This window comes from Leptopilina heterotoma, unplaced genomic scaffold, assembly GCF_015476425.1.
Source record: "Leptopilina heterotoma isolate Lh14 unplaced genomic scaffold, ASM1547642v1 Lhet_373, whole genome shotgun sequence".
Taxonomy (NCBI): Eukaryota; Metazoa; Arthropoda; class Insecta; order Hymenoptera; family Figitidae; genus Leptopilina; species Leptopilina heterotoma.
In genome coordinates this window covers 124,614-150,287 of record NW_025111051.1, presented here as the reverse complement: position 1 = coordinate 150,287, position 25,674 = coordinate 124,614, and the positions used below count along the sequence as shown (strand labels likewise).

General features: G+C 29.7%; 2 protein-coding genes across 5 annotated transcripts in view; one reads left to right on the top strand and one right to left on the bottom strand.

The window, feature by feature from the left end:
* LOC122505832 (myogenesis-regulating glycosidase) overlaps positions 1-25,674 on the top strand; it is a 387,127-nt gene that overhangs the window by 258,368 nt on the left and 103,085 nt on the right. For all 4 annotated transcript variants that reach the window (XR_006301953.1, XM_043617681.1, XM_043617680.1 and 1 more), the window contains one exon: positions 8,393-8,605. Coding sequence is in view for 3 of the 4 variants with exons in the window: in XM_043617681.1 (XP_043473616.1) it covers positions 8,393-8,605 (213 nt within the window). In the remaining variant the exon portion in view is untranslated. The remainder of the gene's footprint in view (positions 1-8,392; positions 8,606-25,674) is intronic.
* Positions 13,320-14,604, bottom strand: LOC122505836 (jerky protein homolog-like). Its single transcript, XM_043617686.1, has 3 exons — positions 14,247-14,604; positions 13,724-14,150; positions 13,320-13,625 (listed from the first exon to the last, which is right to left on the bottom strand). Exons 1-2 carry the CDS (start codon positions 14,409-14,411, stop codon positions 13,746-13,748), a joined length of 570 nt encoding a protein of 189 aa, XP_043473621.1. The 5' UTR covers positions 14,412-14,604; the 3' UTR covers positions 13,320-13,625; positions 13,724-13,745.

Here is a 25,674-nt window from a genome sequence, read left to right as displayed (position 1 = left end):
ATTTACATTTTTATTTATAGGGTAGAGTGGGGTAAAAAAGCCACATTTTTACTTTTGATGCTGTAAAATCTGTATTTAAAATTTTTTTCTCAAATTTCCAATTGTTATTGAAAGTTTAGTTATTAAGCTTGAAAATTCTTGACGAAAATAATTTTTATCTCATGAAAGGACTAAGTTATAAGAGTTTTACGAAAGCACTGCAAGTGGCTTTTTTGCACCACCTGGTGGGGTGAAAAAGCCACCCTACGATTTTAGCAAAACATGTTATCAATTTAGGTATTTTTATAGTTTTCCTTTATTTATATGACAAATAGTCTTATTTGAAAAATATTTTAATAATTATAAAAGAGTTTTTAGCAAGCAAAATTGAAAATTATATTAAGTTTACCTGTTTTCGATTTTCACTGCCAATTTTTCGTACCCTTTTTAGAAGTTCTCTTTAAGTTTTACCACAGATAACATATTTCGTTGCAACCATTTATTCATTGTTTATTTTTTAAATGCACTTTGAACTACTTTTTCGTCGTGTTAAATTTATTTTATTAAATAAACACGAGAAATTTTGTAAAATAAGAAGGTTAGTTTAAATAGAAAACAAGTGAATTTCACAAAATATTCAATGGATTTTTTGCCCTGGCTTTTTTACACCCAAGACCAGTTATTAAAAAAAGCAAAAATAAATTGTTAATTCAGTTCAATTTCCAAAAATTAACATTGTATACGTTTTCGGTATACTTTTCTCCTTATGTACAAACATTTACTTTTATTATTCGTTCACTTAATCAGGTTGTAATATGTTTGAAAAGTTCACCAAAATGTTTTCAAAAAAGCAACAAAAAATTAAAATTACAATAAAAACAATATTAATCTAGGTACAACATTCAAATTAGATTCAAAAGTTGCGTATTACCTAATAGTATTTATATTCTAAACAGCTGATAAATCGGCTTAATAGTTTTTAAATAAAACTCAAATGGCTTTTTTACACCATGGCTTTTTTACCCCACTCTACCCTACTAATAAAAGTTTATTTACTACAGAAATATTTTCTTATTTATATTTAATAAATTACACACCATGCTTTAATAATCAAATAACGGGCATTAATATTAGCTAATAAAGATAAATTTTGGTTGAGAGAACGCGTTATATCATTTTTCAAACACTGAAAAAAAAGTTCATTGAATCAAGTAAATGCATTTTCTTGACCTGATTTATTTGAAACAAACCCATATTTTCTTATTGGAAGAAATTTATTTTCTTGTGTCATGTAATTTTGAGCATTGATCAAAGTTATTGAAATAAGAAAATATGGGTTTGACATAAGTAAATATCTTACTGTTTCAAACGAACTGTTTTACATGCGCCAAGTCTCGAAAAAGTATTGAATCAAGAATATCATGTTCTCACGTCAAGTAATTTACCTTGAGTCATTTGGTATCTTGAGTCAAATAATTTTTTTATTTCCTTTAAAGCAACTGTTTATTTCATCCAACACCCATAGTCTTGAGCCAAGAAAATGGGAAGATTAATACAAGTTAATAATTGTTTCAACTCAATTAAAAATTATTTTGTTTCAAAGAAATATTAATTAATCTAAGCATTTCTTTTACTTGAAGCATTTCTATATTCTCATGTTTCAAAATCATTAATTTCTTGCGAGAATGTTATATTTTCTGGAATGAAATATTTTATTTATTCAATTCAATTAAGTGTAAGATCTTGAAATAAATAATTTTTTTGATTCCTTTAAAACAAGATTTTACTTAATCTAACACCCATAGTCTTGAGCTAAGAAAATATGAAGATTAATATAAGTTAATAATTGTTTCAACTCAATTAAAAATTATTTTGTTTCAAAGAAATATTAATTAACCTAAGCATTTCTTTTACTTGAAGCATTTCTATATTCTCATGTTTCAAAAACATTAATTTCTTGCGAGAATGTTATATTTTCTGGAATGAAATATTTTATTTATTCAATTCAATTAAGTGTAAGATCTTGAATTAAATCAATCTTTTGTTTCCTTTAAAAAAGTTTTTACTTAATTCAACGCTCATATAATCCTGATTCAAGAAAATACGAAGGTTAATATAAGTAAATATTTGTTTCAAGTTGATTAAAAATTATATTAAATTAATCCCATATTCATTTGAAGAAAGAAATTCATTTTCTTGTGTCAAGTAATTATTAGCATTGAACAGAATTTTTGAATTAACAATTTAGTATTTGGCAGAACTCAATATGTAATTATTTCAACCAAATATTTTACTTTTCCGAAGTACCAAAAAGTATTGAATCTAGAATATCATGTTCTTAAGCGAAATAATAAAGTATTGTGTGGAGAATTCATGTTTCTTGAATCGAATCATTTTATTTATTTGCTTTGAAACTTTTTTTTACTTAACACAATGCCGGTGTTCTTGATCCAAGAAAATATTTTTCTTCAAATGTATATGCAACTTAAATATCAGTTTTTGAAAACTGTCCATTGAGGCTAGGATGGCATAGTGGTAGCGTGACGGCTTCTGGTGCGTGCAACCCGATTTCAATTCCTCCGACCGTGGAAAATTTTCTTTCAAGGTATATTTGTTGTATTTGTGTTAAGTAATAATTAAATGTAAATATATATGTAAAATAACAATTATTTAATTATTTAAATAAAAAATATAAATGTTAATTAATTAGATAATAAAAATGTTTGACCTAAGTATTAGAAAAGATGGGATGGGGGTAAGGGAGGGGGGGGGTAATTTAAGTAAATAATTTACTTGTATTGAGAAAGTATTTTTTTGATTGAAATCTATAAATTTTCTCAAATCAAGAAAATATTTTCTCGGACAGAGAACATACTTTCTTGATTTGATACATAAATGATTTTGAATTAATATATTCTGCATTTCTTACATGCTACTTAATTTCTTGATCGAATTCCATATTTTCTTGGATCAAGAATATCTGCGTTCTCTCACAAAATAAATGTTTTCTTAATTTAAATCTTGAATTACTTGAACGAATGTTACAAAAAATTGAATGAATCGAATAAAATAATTCAATTCTCTATATATATTCTTAGAACAAGAAAATATTTTATTCATTTAATACATTTTATATTACGTACAAGTCGATTAACTTCTTGGTCGAATTCCATATTTTCTTGGATCAAGAATATCTGTTCTTCTCACAAAATAAATGTTTTCTTCATTTAAATCTTAAATTACTTGAACGAACGTTACAAAAAATTGAATGAATCAAATATAATAATTCAATTAACTATATATATTCTTAGAACAAGAAAATATTTTATTCATTTAATACATTTCATACTTCGTATAAAAAGACTAACTTCTTGGTCGAATTCCATATTTTCTTGGATCAAGAATATATGTTCTTCACCCAAATATCCTATGTCAAGAAAATCGTTTTCTTGAATCAATACTTTAATAGTCTTGGCCGTATTCAATCCCACGATTTGCTTCAACCAAGAAAAATTTTCTTGGTTCAATACTTTTTTTTTCAGTGAAGTCAAATTTTACCTTCGAATCAGATTTGTATTTGGGTTCAAGTAAAATAATATTTAAATTATTCGAAATATTGTCTTAATTTTAGATTAGATAATAAAAATAGAATTTATTGTTGGCTTATTATTTTTTGAATTTAAAAATGTGTATAATTTAAGAAAAACACGCTGCCATTGCTTCAAGAATACGTTTTGGCGTCAACTTAAAATATTTTGCGCTTTTTAAACAAAAGGAAAACGAAAATTAAAAAAAAATTACCTATTGTTATGCATTTTTTTAATTGAAGATTAAAAATGTATTGCATAGCTAGTTTCTAAAAATCGCTAAGTCAAGGGGACAATTATTTCGTTTGTATAATTGTAGCTGGCATGTTCCTATATTAGAAATCATCCTCTACTACTCTATTATTTTTTTTAGGTTCTCACTATGTACCATACATCATACATAGTGTGAGAGTGGTTCTCAATCGATAAACTTTTTCATTTGTAAATGATGAAAAAAGAATTCTTGATTTCGATGAATGTAAACTCGACTTTTTAAAATACGTTTTAAAGTTCAAGTCGAGAGTAGAATTGTGGAAATATATAGACATATGTATTTCCCTCTACAAACATGTGTGAGATGATGTCAGTCGCGTTCAGGGTCTTCTCGAGTGAACGTCACCATAATTTCTCTCGGTATCGCTTCAGGGTTATCGAACAATGTCTTTTTTCCTTTTTATTTACTAAAAAAAACCCAACGATCAGTTAAAATTTGAATGTTTTTAATAAATTGTTATCTTTCTATAAAAGACGAGTCTCGAAAAAAATTCTTTTATGAGAGATGCTAGAAATTTTCGACATATTTTTCTAAAATTTAATCAATTGATCTCTTTGTTTGCAAATTATGTTTTATAAAAGAACTATAATTATTTTAATTCCACATTTCTTAAAATGTAAAACATTTATCTCATTTTATAATTTGTAATTTTTTTATGAAATTTACCGTTTTCTTTAACTTATGAAATAGACTATAAAATAGTTTTATTTGTTTCTTAAGTTGTCGTAAAAATCACAAAAGTATCGAGCGACAATGATTCCAAGGTATGACGTCGGCAGTGCCGTGTCTCTGCAAAGGTAAACGACAAAAAAGTAATAGGAAGTCATTTTTGCATTTTTATTTATTCAAAATATTTTTAGTAAAATTAAGAATTACTTCCATAATGAATCATTAAATTATAAAGTTTTCATTTATATTATTTCTAGTTATTTTGTAAATAATTATTATATAGGTAGTATTTATTGTTATTCGCACTTTTAATATTTAACTTGTAGAATTTTTGAGTAATCAGAAAAATTTGTGTTTCTAATTAATTCATTATACTGGTATATGTGCATATATACAAACTTCTATATACTTTCTCTACATTTTTTTTAAAAGTTCTTTTCTTCCAGAACGAATAATTATACTGGTGAATGATGACGATTATTTGAAATCATCTTTATAAATAAGATCAGACTTTTGTTTGTACATTGCATAGAATTTGAAAATTCATTTTTATTTTTTCTATTTGAGTAGTAAGAATTCCAAAAATGACAATAAAAAAAATTATGTATGTATTTATGTATGTATGTATGTGTGTATGTATGTATGTATGTATGTCTGTCCGCAATATTTTGTCCGGGATAAACACAAAGACTACTTGACCGATTAAAACGAAACTTTACAGTCTCTTTGGTCTTAGTCTAACTTAAATTTATTGCCATATCCGATTGAAAAATATTAAGCTGAACAAAAGTTATAGCTTTTTTCACAAAATTCAAAAAATCAAAAAAATGCAAATTTTTTAATTTTTTGTCAAATTGATGTGACACTTTCTGTAGCTACTTTTTAATCTAAATACAACTAATTTTCACTATAAAAATGAAATATAAATAATATATACGAATTTTTAATCCAAAATCATATTTTTGATTTTCGAAAAAATTTTAATTAATTTTTTTTTGTTGAATATTGTTTAATTTTTTATAAGTTGGTAGTGATATCGGTTGATGTTTTTAAATTTTAAATTACATTTATTTTATTAACAAGTTTAGAGGTCATGAATTTGATGTCGATTACAAATTTTCTAAAATCAATGAACGTGAGTTTGCGAACAATTTCTAAATTGATATTTTCAGGTTTCAAGTTTTAAAATTTCATAGTATGTATTGTCATATTTAACGTAGAAAATAAAATATATCTGTTAAATATAAAGCGTATATAGTAAAAGTTTCAATAAAACTGAAATTTGACTTCAGCAGGCACTGGGACATGGAAAGTCATTAAGACGCCATTAGAGCAAATTGGGATTTATAAATAAAAATTTTCTTATTTTTGAATTCTAGAAATGTTTTAGAAATGACTTTGAAAATAAATAACAAATTCCTATTTATGAATTAAAATTGTTCTTCTTGAATTTTAGAAATGTTTGGGGTATGTTGTTGCTTTCCAAAATTCTATCCGGGCATTACGCAAAAACGGGTAAAATGTAAAATCCCATATGGAAATTTTCAATAGGGATATGGAAAAATTATACCATACGGTTTTACATGGGAATCCATATGGTTTCCTTTATGAAAGTGGATCCCATGTAGATTTCCATGTGGGAATCGAAAACGTGTTATAGTTTCTACTAATACATTTAATAGAGTGTCTATTAACCGCGAAGGAAACCCGAGAAATAACCGGGAATTTAATTCAACCAGGAAAAATCGGAAATTTTCTTATCTAATTATATTAATTCGTTTTTAAAAAATTGCTTTTTGCTTTAATTTCTATTGATGTATAGAGAAAGGTAGATTATGCGATTGCATAATTGCATAATTTTTTAAAATCAAGTAGAAACATTATAATATTATGTTAATTCATGTTTTAAACCTTTTACAACATGTTTCTAGAGCGCATAATATTGCATAATTTTTTACTCACTGCATAATTGTACTCTTTTTGCATAATGATCGCATAATAGGCTAAAAATTTTCAAGATAGTGCTTTTCTTAACTAAAAACCATGAACATTTTTTTCAGTTTCTTTATTTTTAAAATATTTTTTTAAATTAAATAATAAATAAGTTTTTAAACTGTTAACTAACTTGTTAAATGTTATTGAAAAATTAAATAAATCTTAAATTTTAAAAAGCAGTAAGTGCTATATATGATGAGTAAAATCGTTTCCGGTCATTTTCCCGAATGTCTAATATTTATCAAATGTCTAAAATCTCGAATACTTTTATACAAAATTTTGTATGAAGATGTTTCCGTTGTTAAAATTTTTTTCGGAACCTTAAAGAAACCACAGCAAAGATTTGTTTAGTGTTTGCCTCATTCAATTTCGTTTGGTCGTTCAAAAGTTATTTAATTATTATTTAATACCTGTTTTGTTTATAAAAATTTGTATAAACATAATATAAACAATTGATTTGTTTTTTTTTGCTGAATTAAGTGTGGTGGAAACATTTCTTTTTATGTGTAGATTGAAATTCCTGAATTTTATTGCAATTGGTTTACTTACTCCGAAAAAACTAAATTCTTAATGGGGTCGCACATATATCCATTTCATAAAAAAAAACAAAAAAAATTTTGGGTACATAAATCTTCGGGAAATTAGATTCGGGAAAAAGGTATTTGTAATTTTAGACATTCGGGATAGGGCATTTCGGGAAGTTGGTTTCGAAAAATAACCAGTAACCGTTTCAAATCAAAAAAAATTTTGTAAATGCAACATAATTTTGTAAAATGAACATTTTTTAGCGCATAATTGAAGCAGAATTCTTTTTAATTGCATAATCATGCTCATTTTAGCGCATAATTAACGCAGAATTCATTTTTTTAGTCGCATAATTCCACATAATTGTACACAATTTAAGCGCATAATTCCGCATAATTGTGCACAATTTTAGCGCATAATTAGAGGGACTCAAAATGCATAATCTACCTTTCTCTATTGATGTAATATTTTTATTTGTCAAAATTTAAGACCTACTTAAAACTCCAAAAGCTGGTGGAAAATTAGTATTAATTATTAATACATTAATTGAAATACTACAAACGCATAAAGTACTACAAATTGACAAATACTTTTCTGTAAATCTGAATTAGTTAAAAATAGTATTTGATAGAAAAAGTCATTTACTGATTCAAATTGTAATATTTTTCTAATGAAATAGTTAATGTTAACTAATTATTAGTTTTTCTTAGTCAAATTAAGTTCCCGATTGGTAGACACCTGTTCAAATATATTAGTTGAAACTAAAACCCGTTGAAGACGGGTACGACAGCTAGTTGTTAAATAAAGGCAGAATGAATAAAAAACACTATTAATAACTAATTAATATAATAATAAGAAGTATACATATAATAAGTGGTAGATAAATAATGTAATAATAAATAATAATAAGAAACAATGTAAAAGTAATTATTAAACAATAATAATAAATAATTAAATACAGTGAGTTCTCGCGAGTCGTTCAATTCTCGAAAATTTTCAAGATCATAAAACTCACGAGTCGTTCAACGCATAAGCCACGCCTCCAAGGCGATTTCAGGGATGTGTGAAACATATTTATCGCCCCGAAAGACACAATTTCAATGACTTTGGTCCGTTTAAATTACACAGCACTGAGCACCGGCGCGCGCATGCTAGAAATTGAACGACTCGTGAATCGGACACTGATCAGCTGTTGAACGACTGGCGAGTTTGAACGACTCGTGAGTTGAACGACTCGCGAGAACTCACTGTAGTTAATAAAAAATAAACAATAAAAAATAATTGATAAGGAATAAAGAAGAAGAAAACATTAGTAATAAGAAATAACTAAAAAGTTAAATAAAAAAGGATATTTTATTTTCAGAATTCCCGTGCAACCTTCTCCAAGGCGGAAATCGATTTCACCGGCCGCAAATCAGAAATTAGGAAATGAAAATTTAAATCTTCCTGGAGCACCAAGTCCTCATTCTACGATAACTAGTGTAAATAGTATTCAAAGTTTGCTAAAGGAAAAATTTCAACTGTCCTTGCCTCAGGCACTGAGAAACAGTAAACAACGACAAAATGCAGATTATAGGTATGAAGATGAAAAATTTTAATTAATTTAATTATAATGATAATTTAAAAATTGAAACTATGAACCCGGGATCTATCAATATTGTCGTTTGATTGATGTTCCAATTGTTTTTCATAACTCCAGGAAAATTTGAAATAATTATTAATTTAATAATAGGGAAGCGTGGATTAATTGGAGTGTGGGAATAATAGAAGCTTTTAATGATAGAACGTCCAAGGGACCTACCGGCAGTCCAACTTGGCCTTTCAGAAGCCTCTATTTCATTACGTTATAAAGTTAGTATGGATTATGGATTTAGTTAAAAACAGAGTTAAATATAATTATATAGTTGAAAAGATAACTAAACAAAATATTAAAGGTGAAAAAAGTTAACAATTTTTAACAATTCATTTTCCTTTAATTATAACTAAACAAACTTTTCAGCGCACTAAACATTAAGACTTTTTAAAAGTTAAATGCTAAAATAGGACAGACCCGGTAAGAAGGCTTGAATAAAAAGGTATTAAAAATTATTTCATCATCAATAAAAAGACGAAAATTTTAAATACTTCTGAATTCCTTTTTTGTCCGCTAAATTTAATACTTCTATTAAGTCAGATTCTACTATGAAGGAGTTTACACCGTAAGCCTTAAATATAAGCCTCCGCGAGCATAAACGGATATGCCTCCATGAGCATATACTTGCGTCTGCGCAAAGTGTTTGCCTGCAGCTGTGTTGTGAAAGAGTTTGCCTTGACCACGTGTTCGCGCAGGCGCAAATATATGCTCCTGGAGGTATATCCGTTTATGCGCGCGGAGGCTTATATTTAAGGCTTACGGTGTAAACTCCTTCTATAAAATGAATCCTTTTCAATGCCCAAAGTTTACAATATTAGAATGAATATTTTTTAATCACTTAAAGTGGAATAAATTTGTGATCTATCTAATGCCTTTTAATTCCTTGTAAATCAAATGCTTGCTGGTGACAAAACAAAAATTGACCAATCAAAATCCAAGTTACTTGAGAAAAGAATGAAAAAAGAAAAGAAAATGGCTCTGTTCATTGACAGTTGTAATGTGCTTGACTTTGTAACTGGTGATAAATGGCGTCAACTGCGACTGTTCACCCAGTAAAAAAAGAAGTATTGAGTGGAGCGTTTAGGAATTGAGTGAAGCTCTGAGCCAATACGGATTCGAGTAAAAACCGTATTGGGACGTTTGACTCAATCTTTTTTTCATCCGCCGAATACGGTCTTATTTTAGCATTAAAATTAAAATCACATGACCAGAGTACACATTATAAATTGAAAGCACAATTGTCCTGGAATGTAAAAATGCCAATTTCAATAAGAAACAGTGAATATTTGTTAAAAATTGATAAAAGCAAAGTTTGACAAGCGCGACTGAATTTACTATGTGAATAAATGAAGTGGTAAGTTTAAATGGACGAAAAGATATCTACTGTTACCGACAGAAAGTTCCTAGAGAATTGTAAAACAATGAAATTTCATTGTTTTGTTGAATTCACCACAATTCTCTAGGAACTTTCTGTCGGTAAAAGTAGATTTCTTTTAGTCCATTCCGTCCATTTAAACTTTCCACTTCATTTATTCACATGGTAAATTCAGTCGCGCTTGTCAAACTTTGCTTTTATCAATTTTTAACAAATATTCACTGTTTCTTATCGAAATCGGCATTTTTACATTCCAGGACAATTGTGCTTGTAATTTATAATCTTGTGATTTTAATTTTAATGCTAAAATAAGACCGTATTCGGCGGATGAAAAAAAGATTGAGTCAAACGTCCCAATACGGTTTTTACTCGAATCCGTATTGGCTCAGAGCTTCACTCAATTCCTAAACGCTCCACTCAATACTTCTTTTTTTACTGGGCACGTGCATATAATCGGGTGCAAATTACCAAAGTGCAAATAAAATCGCACATAGCACCGAGAATTTCTCTAAACTAGACAGGATCTCGCCCAGTGAGGTTATAAATATTGCGTGGTAAAAGTCATGGAGAATGTGAGGTTATTTAAATGTCCGTATAATAAGGAAATATTGAATATCAAACTTGAGCAAAAATTTTACTGTGAATAATAACTTGACATGTTCAGGCAATATTGTATCAATGTTGCATGCAATATTCGCCCAATTATTAAATTTTTGTCTGCTAATATAAACTGAGCGATTTCCTGTCAAGTTTCAAGAAATTTTTGGTGCTGTGTGATTTTTATGTAAATCACGTCTAATAAAAACTTTTATTAAAACTTTATTTAATTTTAATTATTACTTTCCTTTATTTCACTTACTCATAAAAAATTGACTTCCTGAGCATCACATTTTCCATAAATACCTATATTTAAAATTGAATACTTTTCTACACCTAACCTGAAATTATGTGCTTTTTAATTCCTTTCTTATACCTTAGTCCCCTTGATCAACGTTTATGTGACGATATTAAAGGGAATTAAAAATCTTTTATTTGTATACTTTTTTTGGGAATTCGAAACTCAGGACAAAAAAGGAATTAAAAGGAATACAATTTTTTCAATACTTTTTAATGCAAGCCTTTTTACCGGGGAGAAATGTGAGGATTTTCGGCATTTCCAGGAGACAGCTTTCTTCGACGTTCTATCATTGAATATCAAGCATTTATAGAAGCTTTGAAAATTACGGGAACAACACAAAAAACTTAAACAACCTTTGCTTTTTTACAAAAACAAACGATCACATTCTTGATAAATTCACAGTAACGACAAGCAAAATGCATTTTTCGAAATTTTCGTTGTTAAATACAAATTATTTCCATTTATATTTACTTATGTTTTGTCATTATATTATAATACTGTCATAATATTATAAACCATTTCCAGATGACATAATAAATAGTTGCAATTGTATATTTAGGTACTTATGTTTTGTCATTATATTATAAGAATTGGTGTAGATTTGGGTACACCCAGTCAAAAAAGTTGTATAGAATGATTATTTATATCATTCTGTAGAATAATTTATAGAATTTATCTATAGAAATTAAAAAAAATATTTTTAGATAAACTCTACAAAATATTCTATAGAATATGTTTTTTTAGTTATATATTAAATAATCACCTGTAATTTGTTTATTTTTAAATTTTAAATATTTTTGGATACTTATTTATATTTAAAAGAGGGATTCCTGAGCCATAAGAAATGTTTATTGACAAATTTTTTAAATTATGTTTTAACGTGTAAAAATAATGCCAAACTTCAAGTATTGTGCACCTGATCCTTAAGAGGGATTCTCATGAGAAAAAAATTTTTCTTCGAATTTTTTTTTCTTGCTTTTTTAAAATCCTTAATATCTCTAGAATAAAGGTTTTAAATTTTATGGCGAAATTTAGCTCCTATCAAAAGTTATAGTACATCACACTACCGTCAGAGTGGCTCCACGCGCACGGCCCAAAAATATACCAATCTTTAAATCATGATATTCCTGAAAAAATAATGTGAGAAACTTAAGAAATCCACCGTTAGAAAGCTTATAATATTCTATGTTAAATAATATACAATTCGAAATTTGAAGAAATTACACAAATATTTTAACAATCGACAAATTTGAAAAAGAAAATTAAAAAATTAAAGTTTTTTTGAGAATTTTTTAAACTCTGGCATATTTTTTAAAAATTGCAGACAAAATTTAAAACTTATATAGATGTGATCCTTTAAGTCTTATCTTTAATTTAAGGCCAAAAACGTTAAAAAATCTTATTTGGTTCGCGAGATATCATTATAAATATCAGTTCATGTTTTTGGACAAATACATTGAATTACTCAATTTTGTATGGTTTTTGACAATAAAAAAGCTCGCGACAAACATGAAAAGGCTTATCAGGAAGCTTATAACTTACTTTATTGACCTAGGATAGCCAATTAAAATTTGGTAAGCTCTTATAAAAACCAATTAACAATATATCTGAAAAAATCGTACTTAAACTTTAACTGCTTTTTAAATCGGTTGCAGGGATTCTGAGTAAACGGATGAATGTTTCTTACTAATTTTTTTTGCATATTATTAAAAAATATATTCTTTAGTGGGTAAACCTAAAAAATTTGAAAAAGAAAATATTTTTATACTTTTTTTTAATAAAAATGCGGAGAAAAAAGGTAATTTTTCAATTTTTTTGTTAAAAGTAGTGTCATTTTTTTATTGTTTTTAATACTTTAAGTTATACTTTTTATTATGCAAAAATTTTTTAACTTTTATAATAAAATAATCGAGAAAAAAATGTTGAATTTTGACGTATTTTGCACACTTCTCATGAGGGATCCCCCTTAAAGGTCGTAAAATGTTTTTCTGAAACTTGTTTTTGAAGTCTGTATACGCCATAACTCAAAATCTACTGGACCAATCGTTCTGAAATTTGGTACAGTACTTCTTGACATAATTCCTTAGATATCCATGGGAGCTTTTTCTTGTTTTAAAAAGATTACTAATTTACAATACAGTCATCCCCCGCAACCTGCACAAATTTGAGAATTTTCCCCTTTTCTTAAATTCGCTACCTGACCATCGAGGAAATAGCCACCCCACCCCTTCACGTTACAGTTTTCAGGGCTGTACAGGGCAATAAGAGAATGCAATACAGATTATTTAATCAATTCATATATTAATGTAATTATGTAGTATAATTAATTAAATTACTTAATATATTTACTTCGTCATATTTAATAATAGAAATAATTTGTTTCAATCGTTTAAAAAGTATTGGAAAATTATTTTTGAGGGAACATGTTTTTTAAATTTGACAAATGATCTTTTGTTGTTTCACTAAATTTTTGAAGCTGCATTACATCATTTCCGTCACACTCCCAGCATTGTTGATACCATTTACGAAATAATTTGAGACCATCATATGCAGCTTTGGCCCCATCAACTATATTGCCTGTGCCTCTTTCTTGAACATTTTCAACATCAACTGTATTATTTTCGGAGTTATTTTCTTCATCGTCAGTTACGTCTTCGTCATTTTCCTCGACAATCTCATGACATAGGAACCTGTAAATCAATTATTAAATTACTGACTCTAATAAAATAATTAATAACTTCAAAATTATAAATTTTTACTAACAAATACATTTTTTAATAAAGAATACCTTTGAATAACTTGATTAATGTTTAAAACATTACAACCAGGTTCTGAGCTATCATGCTATCAACTTCAAGCCACGATGATACTTGATCGACTGTAATATTCTGAAACCCAGGAAGTCTGTAAAGGATTTGAAGAATGTCATCTTCACTCATATCTTTTTTATTTTCAAGGTCAATATCGCAAGCAGGAATCAGTTTCCTCCATGCTCGACATATATTTGTTGATGTTAATTCTGACCAGGCTTGAGAAATTTGAATACAACAATGCAAAATATTCCTTTCCTTAAGAAATTTAAGAACGCATAGTTTGTCTTCTACTAGGAGCATTTCTCTTAAAAGGCTTTTTTTATAAAGCTGCTTCATTTTTTGCATAACTCCCTGGTCCATTGGTTGAATTAACGATGTAACATTTAGTGGAAGATTTTGTACCTTTAAAAAAGTTTTTTAATAAATATTCAAACGAAATATTTAGTATAATAATATATTTATGTATTTAAAAATAATATAAAAGGATAATATACTTACGATAATCATGTCATCGATTAATTCTGTTTCTTCTTTCGATAAATGACATCTAGCGTTATCTACAACTAGCAACACCTTCTTTTTAACTCCTCTTTCATTCTGAAATTTTCGTACCGATGGTAAAAATACTGTAGTAATCCACTGTTTATATAGTTCGCGAGTCATCCAACTATTCTTTTGATTAGCATATGTTAACAGTAGCTGATTGGCCTCACGAAAGCAGCGTGAATTTTTGGACTTTCCAATTAAAAAAGAGGCATTTTATGAGACTCGTCGGCGTTTAATTTAAATATAATGAATTCATTTTCAAATACCTTTTATTTAAATTAAATTTATAATAGTTACTACAAAGTTAATCAAAAATAGATTTATAAAAAAGGTAGTTTTAGCATGAAAAAAATACCTAAAAATTATTTTATAATAATTAAAAAGATATAATTACTTCAATTAAGAAAAAATAATTCCGTAAATATAAGGTAAATAAGACAATATGTTATTCCGAAAAAATTTTGCACAGTCCACTACGTACATCACTGTTTCGCGCAGAGAGGGAAGTCAAGTAGCCCAAGTAGAAATGTCCGGAGTTAGGACGGAGTTAAAACACCGGCATGGTACTGACTTTTGGAACTCAATCAGTACTGGGAGTATATTGACTCCAAAACCGAATCAGTAATACGTCGGAGTTAAAAAAGTATTAAAATCAGTACTGGCAGAAAACTGTCATAACACCAAATCAGTACTGCGAAGGAGTTAAAAAACAAACAAAATTTGTTATAATGGCATCGAACCGGCCACTATTAATAACAACATAGTTTGATTTATTAACTATTAAAATATTTTCCAAGATTTTTAAAAACATTCTTCATCAACAATAATATCAAACATAATATCAAACACTTAGTTATAAATTATTAATTATTAATTAATAGGTATATCATAATAATAATAAATTATTATTTATTAATTTTTTTTACTATTATGTATTATTAGGTAATAATAATTTTTTTTTTTTTTTTAAATTTATAAATATATATTTTTTATTATTCTTTTAATAAATAATCAAATTATAAATAATTAAATAATTAAAAAATAATAAAAAAATAATAATTAATAAATAATTAAATTAATAATTTTTATAGTAATAATCGTTTATTTTCTTCCGTTGTTGTAATTTGTTAATGTTTTTAAATCGATTATCGGAAGAGTAGTAAATGAAACACTTGTATCACTTGTGCAACGTTTCGGTGTCTTGGTTTGACACCATCATCAGGCCACTTTATTTAAACAATGAAAATTAAAAATTAGTTTTTTACAAATAAAAATGCAAGTACAAAAAATTATTGAATAAATGAAAAATTAGATACCTAGTCATTTTTTAAAAAAAGTTTAAAAAATTGTTAAAACAAATAATTCGTTACATTTGTAACTCGTCTTAAAATTCGTCAATGAAAATAAGATATCGTTAAGACTGAACACTGCCATTTCTTGCGAGTGACAAAACAAGACTAAAATCAGAAGGAGGCAGTTCGTACACAATACACATCGAACACGTGGAGTCAATGAACTCCAACCAAAATAATAGAAATAATATAATCATTCTTTCAGTTTCCTTAGTAAAGGAAAATAAGTATTGCTTAGAAATTGTATATCTTCTTTCTTATTAATCGTAAAATCATTACATTTTATATACAACATTTCAGAAATTAAACGTTTTTTATAATTGGACTCTAAATCTAAAATCTTAACATTATCGATATTGAAAGAATGATTATGTTCAGATTGATGTTCGTTAACAACTGATTCGATTTTTTTGTTTTTATGTTCTTTAATTCTCTTTTCCAAACTCCGTTTTGATTCACCAATGTAAGTCGCAGGACAATTATTACAATCAAATTTATAAACAATGCCAGTTTGATTCCATTTTTTGGTTCTGTCTTTTCCCAATTTTATAACCGAAGTTAAAGATTTATTAACCATTGGAATTGACAATAAATTATAATCTTTTAGAATATTTGACAATTTTGCATAATTGTTATTAAAAGGAATACAAATTTTTGGAATGCGACTATAAATTGTAGATTTATCGTTTTTCTTTTGGTTACTACTTAATTTTTGTTTAAATAATCTAATTTTTACATGCTTATTAACAAAATCCATTGGATAATCATTTTTAAGAAGAATCTGAACAACTTTTTCAGTATTAGATTTATGAAAAGAATCGTGTGACAATAAAATCGCTCTATCTACTAAATTATAAATGATGTTTCTTTTTTGTTGAATTGGATGACCAAAAAAATAATTTATAACTCTATTGGAGGATATTGTTTTTTGAAACCAATTGGTAATGAGATTGTTATTATTTATTATTAATGTCATGTCGAGAAAATTAATTTGTCTATCATTATTATTTAATAATTTTTATCATATTTTTATGCTATACCTATTAATTAATATATAACGTCTTGTTAAAATGTATATAAATATATAAAACCTATATATGTGACACTCCACGAGAAAAGGGACCTTATGACAAGAGTAAATAAGGTCCCTTTTCTCGTGGAGCGTCACATATATTTATAATAATTTTTCTTTAAGTAAATATAATATACAGTGAATTCATTATTATAGCACTGTATATATCCTTCCCATAATTCAAAAGAAAGTTTAAGTAAAATCACTTTCAAGCTTGCGTGGCTGTGCGGTTAGTGTATTCGTCTTGCGTCCTCGAAGTCTAGGGTTCGATCCCCCGTGCGTCCGATATTTTTCCGTCTTAGTTCTAAGTGTTTAATGTATAATTCTCAACAGTGTTACATAAAATATAAATTTAAATAAACAATAATAATAATAATTTAGTAATTAATTAAAATAAATAAGATTGTATTTAAATTAATGAAAAAAAAAAATTTTTTAAACTTATTTCAATAAAAGCAATTTTGCTAATTATTTACATTTTTATTGTTACTCATAAAAGTTTATTTACTACAGAAATATTAATAATAATTATTCACAGTTGGCTTCAAGTAAATTTAGATTTTGCAAAATGGTGACAAAATTGGCTAGTGGCATTTCAATCCAGTATATTTAAACTTTGAAAATTGTAAAGACGAAAATCGTAGCAGATCCTTTTTTCGAGTTATTGTCAAATTAATTTGGTTTAAATTTAAGAAAAAATTTATTTTTAAAAATTATACAAATTTTTGTTTATTTTATACAATTTTATAACATAGCAGTTTAATAAGAAAATTGAATTTTTTAGTTACAATAAAGTATTATAAAAATAACAATATGCATTGGATCATCAATCAATTTAATTTTATAACTCTCCCAAAACTTCAAAAATTCACGGTGAATTGATTCACCAGCTTGTTCCGACCACAAACCTAAACCACAATTTTCTAAAAAGCTTAAACACTCTTAAATATGTGATGCAGCAACATGAATTTTTAAAGTTTCTGTAGCTTCTGTACCTCTGAGTGCAATTTTTAATTCGTGAATGTATTTATCTAAAGCAGGACCAACTGTTTTCGCAGAAAAACAACTTACTACTTTATCCATGGCCTTAAACGAAGATATTAAAGGCACTAAACTTAATTGACCCACATCTTTATAAATTTCATAATCTAAAAGTTTATCTGATTCTTTCAAAAGCTTCCGGCAAGCATTTCCCTTAAAAATTTCCCCTTGGTAATTCCTTGTTATTAATTTAAATTTTTTTGGCCAAAGTAGCGCTTTTTCGCGACCAACAAGCGGTACTAAAGTTTTAAAATTAGCAACTTTCTTCATTTAAGAGCCTGATGCACTCATGTTTATTTGAAAATTATCTCAGCTTTCCAATGAAAAGGTTACATTTTTCTTCTCTGAAGAATTTAAATCGATTCTTGTTTTACATCCTAGAGTACTTAAATAAATTGTAGTGTTTTTTTGGAGCATCGTCAGTTTTCAGTTTCTGTTAATCGACTTTTTCTCTCAAAATGGTAGTAACAACTTGCTCTTGTTGTTTTTCTGTCAGTTCCATTACTAAATTCAATATATTATTTCGACAAGTAGATGCTGAACCACGATTAATACATAAGTGATTAATGCCTTTACCAACTGTCTGAAAACAAGTTTTACAAATGAGAATATTTTTTTTTGACTGATCAAATGATTTCTCTTGACTATTTGGACGCTGTGAGATATTCGAAGATCCATATAAACCATTAGTTGAATCAATTTCGTTCGATAATTGTCGTTTATGACCTCTACCTTTCTTAACCTTACACTGAGAAAACTGGAGAGTCAAATTCAGAGGTTCAAAAAGTGTATGTTTCCTTTGCTTATGAAGAGAGTTAAGTAGTCCTTCTAAAATAAATTTTAATTGATAATGAAAATCTACTTGTATATTCTCTCCCATTATATCTGAGGGTTAAAAGTTGCGCAGAAAATGTGTACGATCTGATGCGCGCGAAATTATTTTTCTGACATTTTATGTATTTAATTTAGGGGTTAGGTTGCCATATTTATTCATTTCGCGCTGGATAAGGAAGGGATTTCTCAAGGTGGTTAATTTGTCCCTCTGTTAGAGAAATGGCACGAATATCTGTCAATGGTGAATTTGAACATTTAGATTGTTATCCAATAGCTAACTCTCAAATATGAACGATTTGTCCCTCCAGATGTTTAGTCCAATACTCCAGTTTTCTCCGCGTAGAGTGGCCTTTATATCTTGCGGTCAGAGATACACTGTAAAAAAAGGGAGTTAAATTTTAACTCCCCAGGGGAGTCTATAAAAGTCGCACCCATTGGAGAGTTAATGCCAGGGGAGTTAAATAAAGAGAGTTAAAATTTAACACACAAATGCTAACTCCCCATGGAAAATATAACTCGCGCGGGTGTTGAATGAAGGGAGTTAGAAGATCGCGTTTTTTTTTCGTAAAATAATGTCTTCATAATTAGGCATAATTGGCAAATTTCTTTTAAAATCATGTTTTTCATATTCGAAAAGAGTATTTCGGCAAGTATTACATACACTTAGTGGATATTAGATATTTCGAATTCTTGCTTAATATACTTCTTTATAAGAGTCTCAATTTGATCATTTATACGGAAAAAGTTAGAATTTTTATTTCCGAAAACAATTTTTGAACCACACGCTGCACACACCTTAATTCTGTTCTGCTCGTGATCACATTTACTTTGGCAATGAGAATTGACTTTATTTTCCATCTTCAAAGAAACTATGAAGAAAGTTAAGAATTAAAACAAAAATATTTTTCCATATTACAAAAAAAAATTTACCACCCCTGAGCAATATCTTACCATTTTAAAAATTTAAGTGATCTTCGAATACAAGACAAATAGAATCTCACACTAAAAAAACTCCCCGTTAAACAACGACAGACTAATGTGAAATATATGGTCTGATTGCTGAATCTAAGGTGTTAACGGAGTCAGACATTTTATTTCTGTGCTGACATAATAAAATCAAATGATAGTGAAACGTCAAATTGAATGGATGAAATTAGCAACAGAATCAAATATTAGTGATCTTATTTGTTTTAAAATTGAATAATTTATATTTAAAAAATTTTTTTCCAATTAGGTATTATAAGAAAATTACAAATTTAACAATAACTTGAAAAAATGATCAGCTGCGATTTTCGTCTTTACGGTTTTAGAAGCTCTAAATAAAGAAGAATGAAATACCACTATCCTAAATTAACTTGAAGCCAACTGTGTATTACACTGAAAGAATTTTGGGCAGGCTGCAGGCTTTACATGAGTGCCGCTAGAGCTCGCTGCCTCAAGCTCGCAGTTAACCTCAAAAAGGCGAGAATCTACTCCCGAAAGGTAAGCAGCTACTCCTCAGGAGCAGCTGCTCACCTTTCGGGAGTAGATGCTCGCTTTTTTGAGGTGAGCTGCAAGCCCTGCGCAAGGGGCACTAATTTCGGACATGAAAAGCCAGCAGCCTGCCTAAAATTCTTTCAGTGTAGTATTCAATAAATTACTCCCAATTCTCTAATAATCAACTAACAAATTAATATAAGCTTCTAAAGGTAAATTTTGTTTTAAAGAACGCGTTACAGCATTTTCCAAATTTGTTAAATTTTACCTGCAAATCAGTAATTAGGCGGTGTTCTGCCAGTGATATTTTAATACTGACTTAGTACTGACTGCCTGTAAAAAATCAGTACTGGACAGCGTTACCAGACAGGGATTTCCCAGTACTGATTTAGTACTGGAGTCAGTACTGCTATACTGGCAGTTAGTACTGGGTCAGTACTATGCCAGTATTACATTTCTACTTGGGAGCGAGGCACATTGACGCCCCACTACTGGTCAGGTTACGAGGATATGCAAGTTGCGAATTATGCAGGTTGCGGGGGATGACTGTAACAAATTAGCCGATTTTAAAAAAAAACGTCTTTTTGGCTTCCGCAAGTGCTACGAAAAATTGAAAAATGAAAAAATAAAACTTCTCCCAGGGTTACCTCAAGAAACATCTTCTTTAACAAATGCATTTTGATTTTTTTGTTTTAAATGATTCTGTTGCGAGTTACATTGTATACCTCAAAACAATTTTTTTAAAGGCGCCTTAGAAGATTCACATTTACTCGCTCAATTCTCAATATTTTGCCATGAAAATTTGGAAAAATATTGTGTTAGGCGAAGAATATTAGTTTGAATGTGAATTAGGCTTAAGGGTGTGACTGATTGTAAACGAGTGTGAATGCGGATTAAGGTTTGAGGTATAGCGAGACGACTGCGACAACGAACGAAAGCAGAATATAAAGAGACGTGAGAAAAGAAAGTCGAGAGCGACGAAAAAGCGTGTGCGCGGCCTAAGTGGCGTTTGATTTAATTCTAATTCTTATTAATATATATTCTTTCTCTACAATTGACAGTGTTCACTTAAATATATTTCATCGTCTAATTTCAATAAACAATATTTTTCAAATCATTTTCTATTATTCCTTGTGTTTTATTTAGAGGTTATCTGACACCCGTAGGAATTAATAAATATTTCCTAACATCTCAGAAGTGGGATGAAAGACCTTTTGCCTAAAGTTTCGAATCTCTGATGTGCTAAAAGTGAATGGAATTGTAATATTCATTATGTGATCCCTTTGGTGAAGAGCGTAGTAAAGCGTCGTTTTCGTAATTCTGAAAAAGTTGAGAAAGAAGTGCGCGCGCAAAGCAACAAGTCGAGTCATGATCAGTGAGGCGGTTTCCGCCATGTTTGTGTATTTAAAGTCGGAAATTGAGTGCCGATATTTGAATCTTGGTGTACATATTGCTCAATGGTTGGAAACATAACCTTGAAAATAATGAGAATTTTTTTTTCTCGCTCTTGTGTTTTGTTCATGTGTGATAACCAACGTGAGTGTTATAAATCAGAAAAAGGAAATTATGGATCCGAACGAAAGTGCCGCTAAAGGTCTTTCAGCGTTAGCACAGTCTAACCAAAATCAACATACGACTACGCAGGGTAATAATCATGGAGATCAAAGACCAATAAATTCTTCGAATGAGCAATCAGAAATACATCAATTATTGAACGCGATGACCGCTATGATGCAACAAAATGCAACACTTGTGGCCGCTGTTACTCGAAATGCTAATCCTCCTCAACAAACATATAACATTTTTCCAGACATAAGTCACAATATAGCGAAAATTGACGGGCTTTCAGGAGAAGCGAATGCAAAAATTTGGTTGAGTCAGTTGGAGTCAACAGCCAATTTGCATCGATGGACTTATGCGATCGCATTCGAAACAGCACGTGGTAATCTCGAGAAAGCAGCAAAAAATTGGTACTTAGCCAATATAAATTCAATCACAGATTGGGAATCGTTCCGAAAAGCATTCGCTTCGACATTTCTTATGGAAAAATCCCTAACCGGAAAATGACAAGACATGCAAGCCCGATATCAAGCATTTGGTGAAAATACTATCGAATATTTTTTTAATAAAGTCAGACTATGTAAAATTTTAAATATGAGTTTGTCGGAAATTAGAACTCAAGTGGCCATCGGGTTATGGTCAAAGGAAATAAGTTCAGCAATTCTGATTCGAGAACATTTTGACTTAGACGAATTATTAAGGAATATTACCGATCTTGAAGCCTTGGAGATAGCAAGGAAGAAGAGGATAAATGCGACGAGAGAATTAACCAAATTATCGAAGGAAAGAGGATCTTCTTCACGGAACGAGGAAAAATCAACAGCAACGCATACTTCTACGAATTACTACGAGAAACAACATTCAACAACAGATGAGACGAACTTCCAGTCAACGAAAAAGCGTGAGTGTTACAGATGTCATTCTTCCGAACACATGGCAAGAAATTGTCCCGAGAAAAAAGAGGTAAAGTGTTTTAATTGTCAATTAATTGGTCATATCGCAAAAGATTGTAGAAAACCCAAATCCATGTCAAGAGCAGATGTTAAAATTATCGAAAATAATAAAGAAACTAATAGTAACAAAAAATATGAAAAAACAGTTGTAGTGAGGGGAGAAAAGATGAGCTCAGTAATTGATACTGGCAGCTCAGATTGTTTAATTAAAGCGTCACTTGTTTTATCAAAGGGGTTTAAATTTTTTAAATTATCTAGTACCTTGATTGGATTTGGAGGTTGTAAAACTTCTTCCAGTGGTGTAATTTATGAAAATGTTCAGATCGATGATTGTGAAATAGAACAAATAATATTTCGAGTTGTATCTGACAATGTACTTGACAGTGACGTATTAATTAGTAGGAATTTCACAGAACGACCGGAAATTGTTTATTATAAAATCGATCAAGACTTACATTTTGTTTACAAAGAAAATTTTATTTCCAATGTTTTTCCAAACTGTAATAGAGTAGCGTCGCGACCAATAATAACAGAGTCCTGGCAAATTCCACCAGCGTCGATTAATTTTATTTCAGTTAAGACACATGACGAAACATTAAAATTACCTGTATATAATTTAAGTAACAAGGCTGTCGATGTTAAGGAAGGTGAATGTCTGTCGAGTAAAATTATCAAAATAGACGATTGTATTTCGGAAATTGAAATAGAACGCGAACCTGTAAAAGTCGAAGATCTCAATGTAGCACCCGATATTTCCGAAGATGAAAAAATAAAACTTTGTAATCTACTTAACAAATTTCGCCATGGTATAGCAATGAATATGAACGAATTAGGCTGTACAGATATTATCAAAATGGATATTTAGAAAAAATCAGATTCAATTCCTCCGTTTTCAAAACCGTATAAAGCAAGCGCGTCTCAAAGAGAAATTATAAATGACAAAGTTAAAGAGTGGAAAGCAGCTGGTTTAGCAAAAGATACAACGTCAGAATACGCGAGTCCTTGTATTTTAATTATCAAAGCGGACGGAACTATCAGGCTCGTTGTCGATTATAGAAGGCTAAATAAAAATACGATTCGGATGAATTTCCCCCTCTCTAATGTTGACGACGGAATTTAAGAACTGCATGACGCAAATATTTTTGCAATTCTTGACATGAAACAGGGCTACATGCAAATTCCCCTTACCGAAAACGCGAAAAGGAAGACAGCTTTTATTACCCTGGATGGTACCGGTCAGTTCGAAAGAGCGATGTTCGGGCTCATGAACGCCCCGTTTTATTTCGCAAAATTTATGAAAATTATCTTTAGCCCATATGGTCCAAAGTTAGCGCTCACATACTTTGATGACATTTTAGTACACGCGAAGTCTTGGGACGAACTATTGAAAAAAATCGAGAAAGTATTGACCTTGTTGTCAAATGCGAAATTGACCCTTAATTTAAACAAATGCAAATTCGGTTTACAAAAAGTCGATTATTTAGGTTACACATTCGGCAGAAACGGTATGAGTCCGGGAAACAAAACACTTAACGCGATCATGAATTTCCCTACTCCAAAAAATTTACACGAGGCTCGTCGATTTAATGGTCTCGCTAGTTTCTTTCGGCGATTCATTAAGAATTCGCAACTATTATGGCACCGATCACAGGACTTTTCAAAGATAACAAGGAATTTGTATGGGGAAATGAACAGAATTCCGCGTTTGAAAATATTAAACATCTAATGTCATCACAACCCATAGTCGCGTACTTTAACCCGAAAGCTAAGTCTACTGAACTCCATACAGACGCTTCATCAGCGGGGTTGGGAGCCATGCTTTTTGAGGAAGGTAACGACGGACTGTTACACTTAGTTTACGCGGTGAGCAGACGTACGACGGACGTGGAAAAGAACTATCATTCGAGCAAACTAGAGCTCATGGCTATAGTTTGGACAATGGAGCGACTTAAACAGTTTTTAATCGAGATTCCCTTCGACATTGTAACCGATTGCCAAGCATTAGTGCACGTAAATTCGTTAAAAACCAAGAGTCCTCAGATTGTTAGATGGCTAAATTCAATAGCTGACTTTAATTTCAATATTAAACACCGAAAAGGAGAACGCATGCAACATGTTGATGCGCTTTCTCGAGCACCAACCGAAAATGCGGAATACTCGATAGAAGACGGTTTAGTTTACAACGTTACAGTTAGAGAAGATGAGATTATGATGTATCAGCACACTGGCAGCGATTTATCCCGAAAAATTCGAATTTTAGAGAAACATAATAATGAAAGAACGCGTCGCGAAAAAGTCGAAATTTTAGATTATACCTTGAGAAACGGAATGCTATATAAAATAAGGAACAATAGGGAACTATACGTTGTTCTGAAAGCAATGCGTAAGGCAATTGTTATAAAAAATCACGACATATCGAGTCATTTTAGCGTAGAACGTACTCTGCATCGAATTTCCGAATTTTACTACTTTCCAAAGATGAGAAATTATGTAAAGCATCACATTTCCGTGTGCGTAGAATGTTTGTATGCAAAAAGAAAACCAGGAAAGCAATTCGGTGAATTGCACCCTATTCCACCAGGTCAGCGACCTGTTGCGACCTGTTGTTAACATTGACCATGTTGGTCCGTTTATATCGACGACAAGGAAGAATAAATATATTCTGGCGGCAATATGTAACCTTACGAAATTTGTCCAATTGTACGCTGTTCGTGACACAAAAAGTAATACGACAATAAAAAAATTAAATCAGTTTATCGAACGTTTTGGTGCACCCAAAAGGTTTATTTCAGATAGAGGCACCGCTTTTACCTCAAAAAATTTTCAGGAATTTTGCGACTAAACCAGTATTAAGCATACCTTAAATTCAAGCCGTCACCCACAGGCGAACGGGCAAGTGGAGAGACTGAACGGTACTATTTTACCAGCTCTCATTGCTAATCAAACCGACCCTGAAAATTGTCATTGGGACTTGGAACTGCCAAAATTAGAAAGAGACTTAAATTCTGCAATGTGTAAAACGACAGGTAAAACTCCATTCGAGTTACTATACGGGTACGTTCCAAGGTTCAAGGAGGGTTTAATAAGAAATT

Coding starts and splice junctions, on each gene's coding strand:
- LOC122505836 (XM_043617686.1), bottom strand. CDS start 14,411: ATGACTCGCGAACTATATAAACAGTGGATTACTACAGTATTTTTACCA. Junction 14,151..14,246: donor TAATCGATGACATGATTATC/GTAAGTATATTA, acceptor ACTTTTTTAAAG/GTACAAAATCTTCCACTAAA.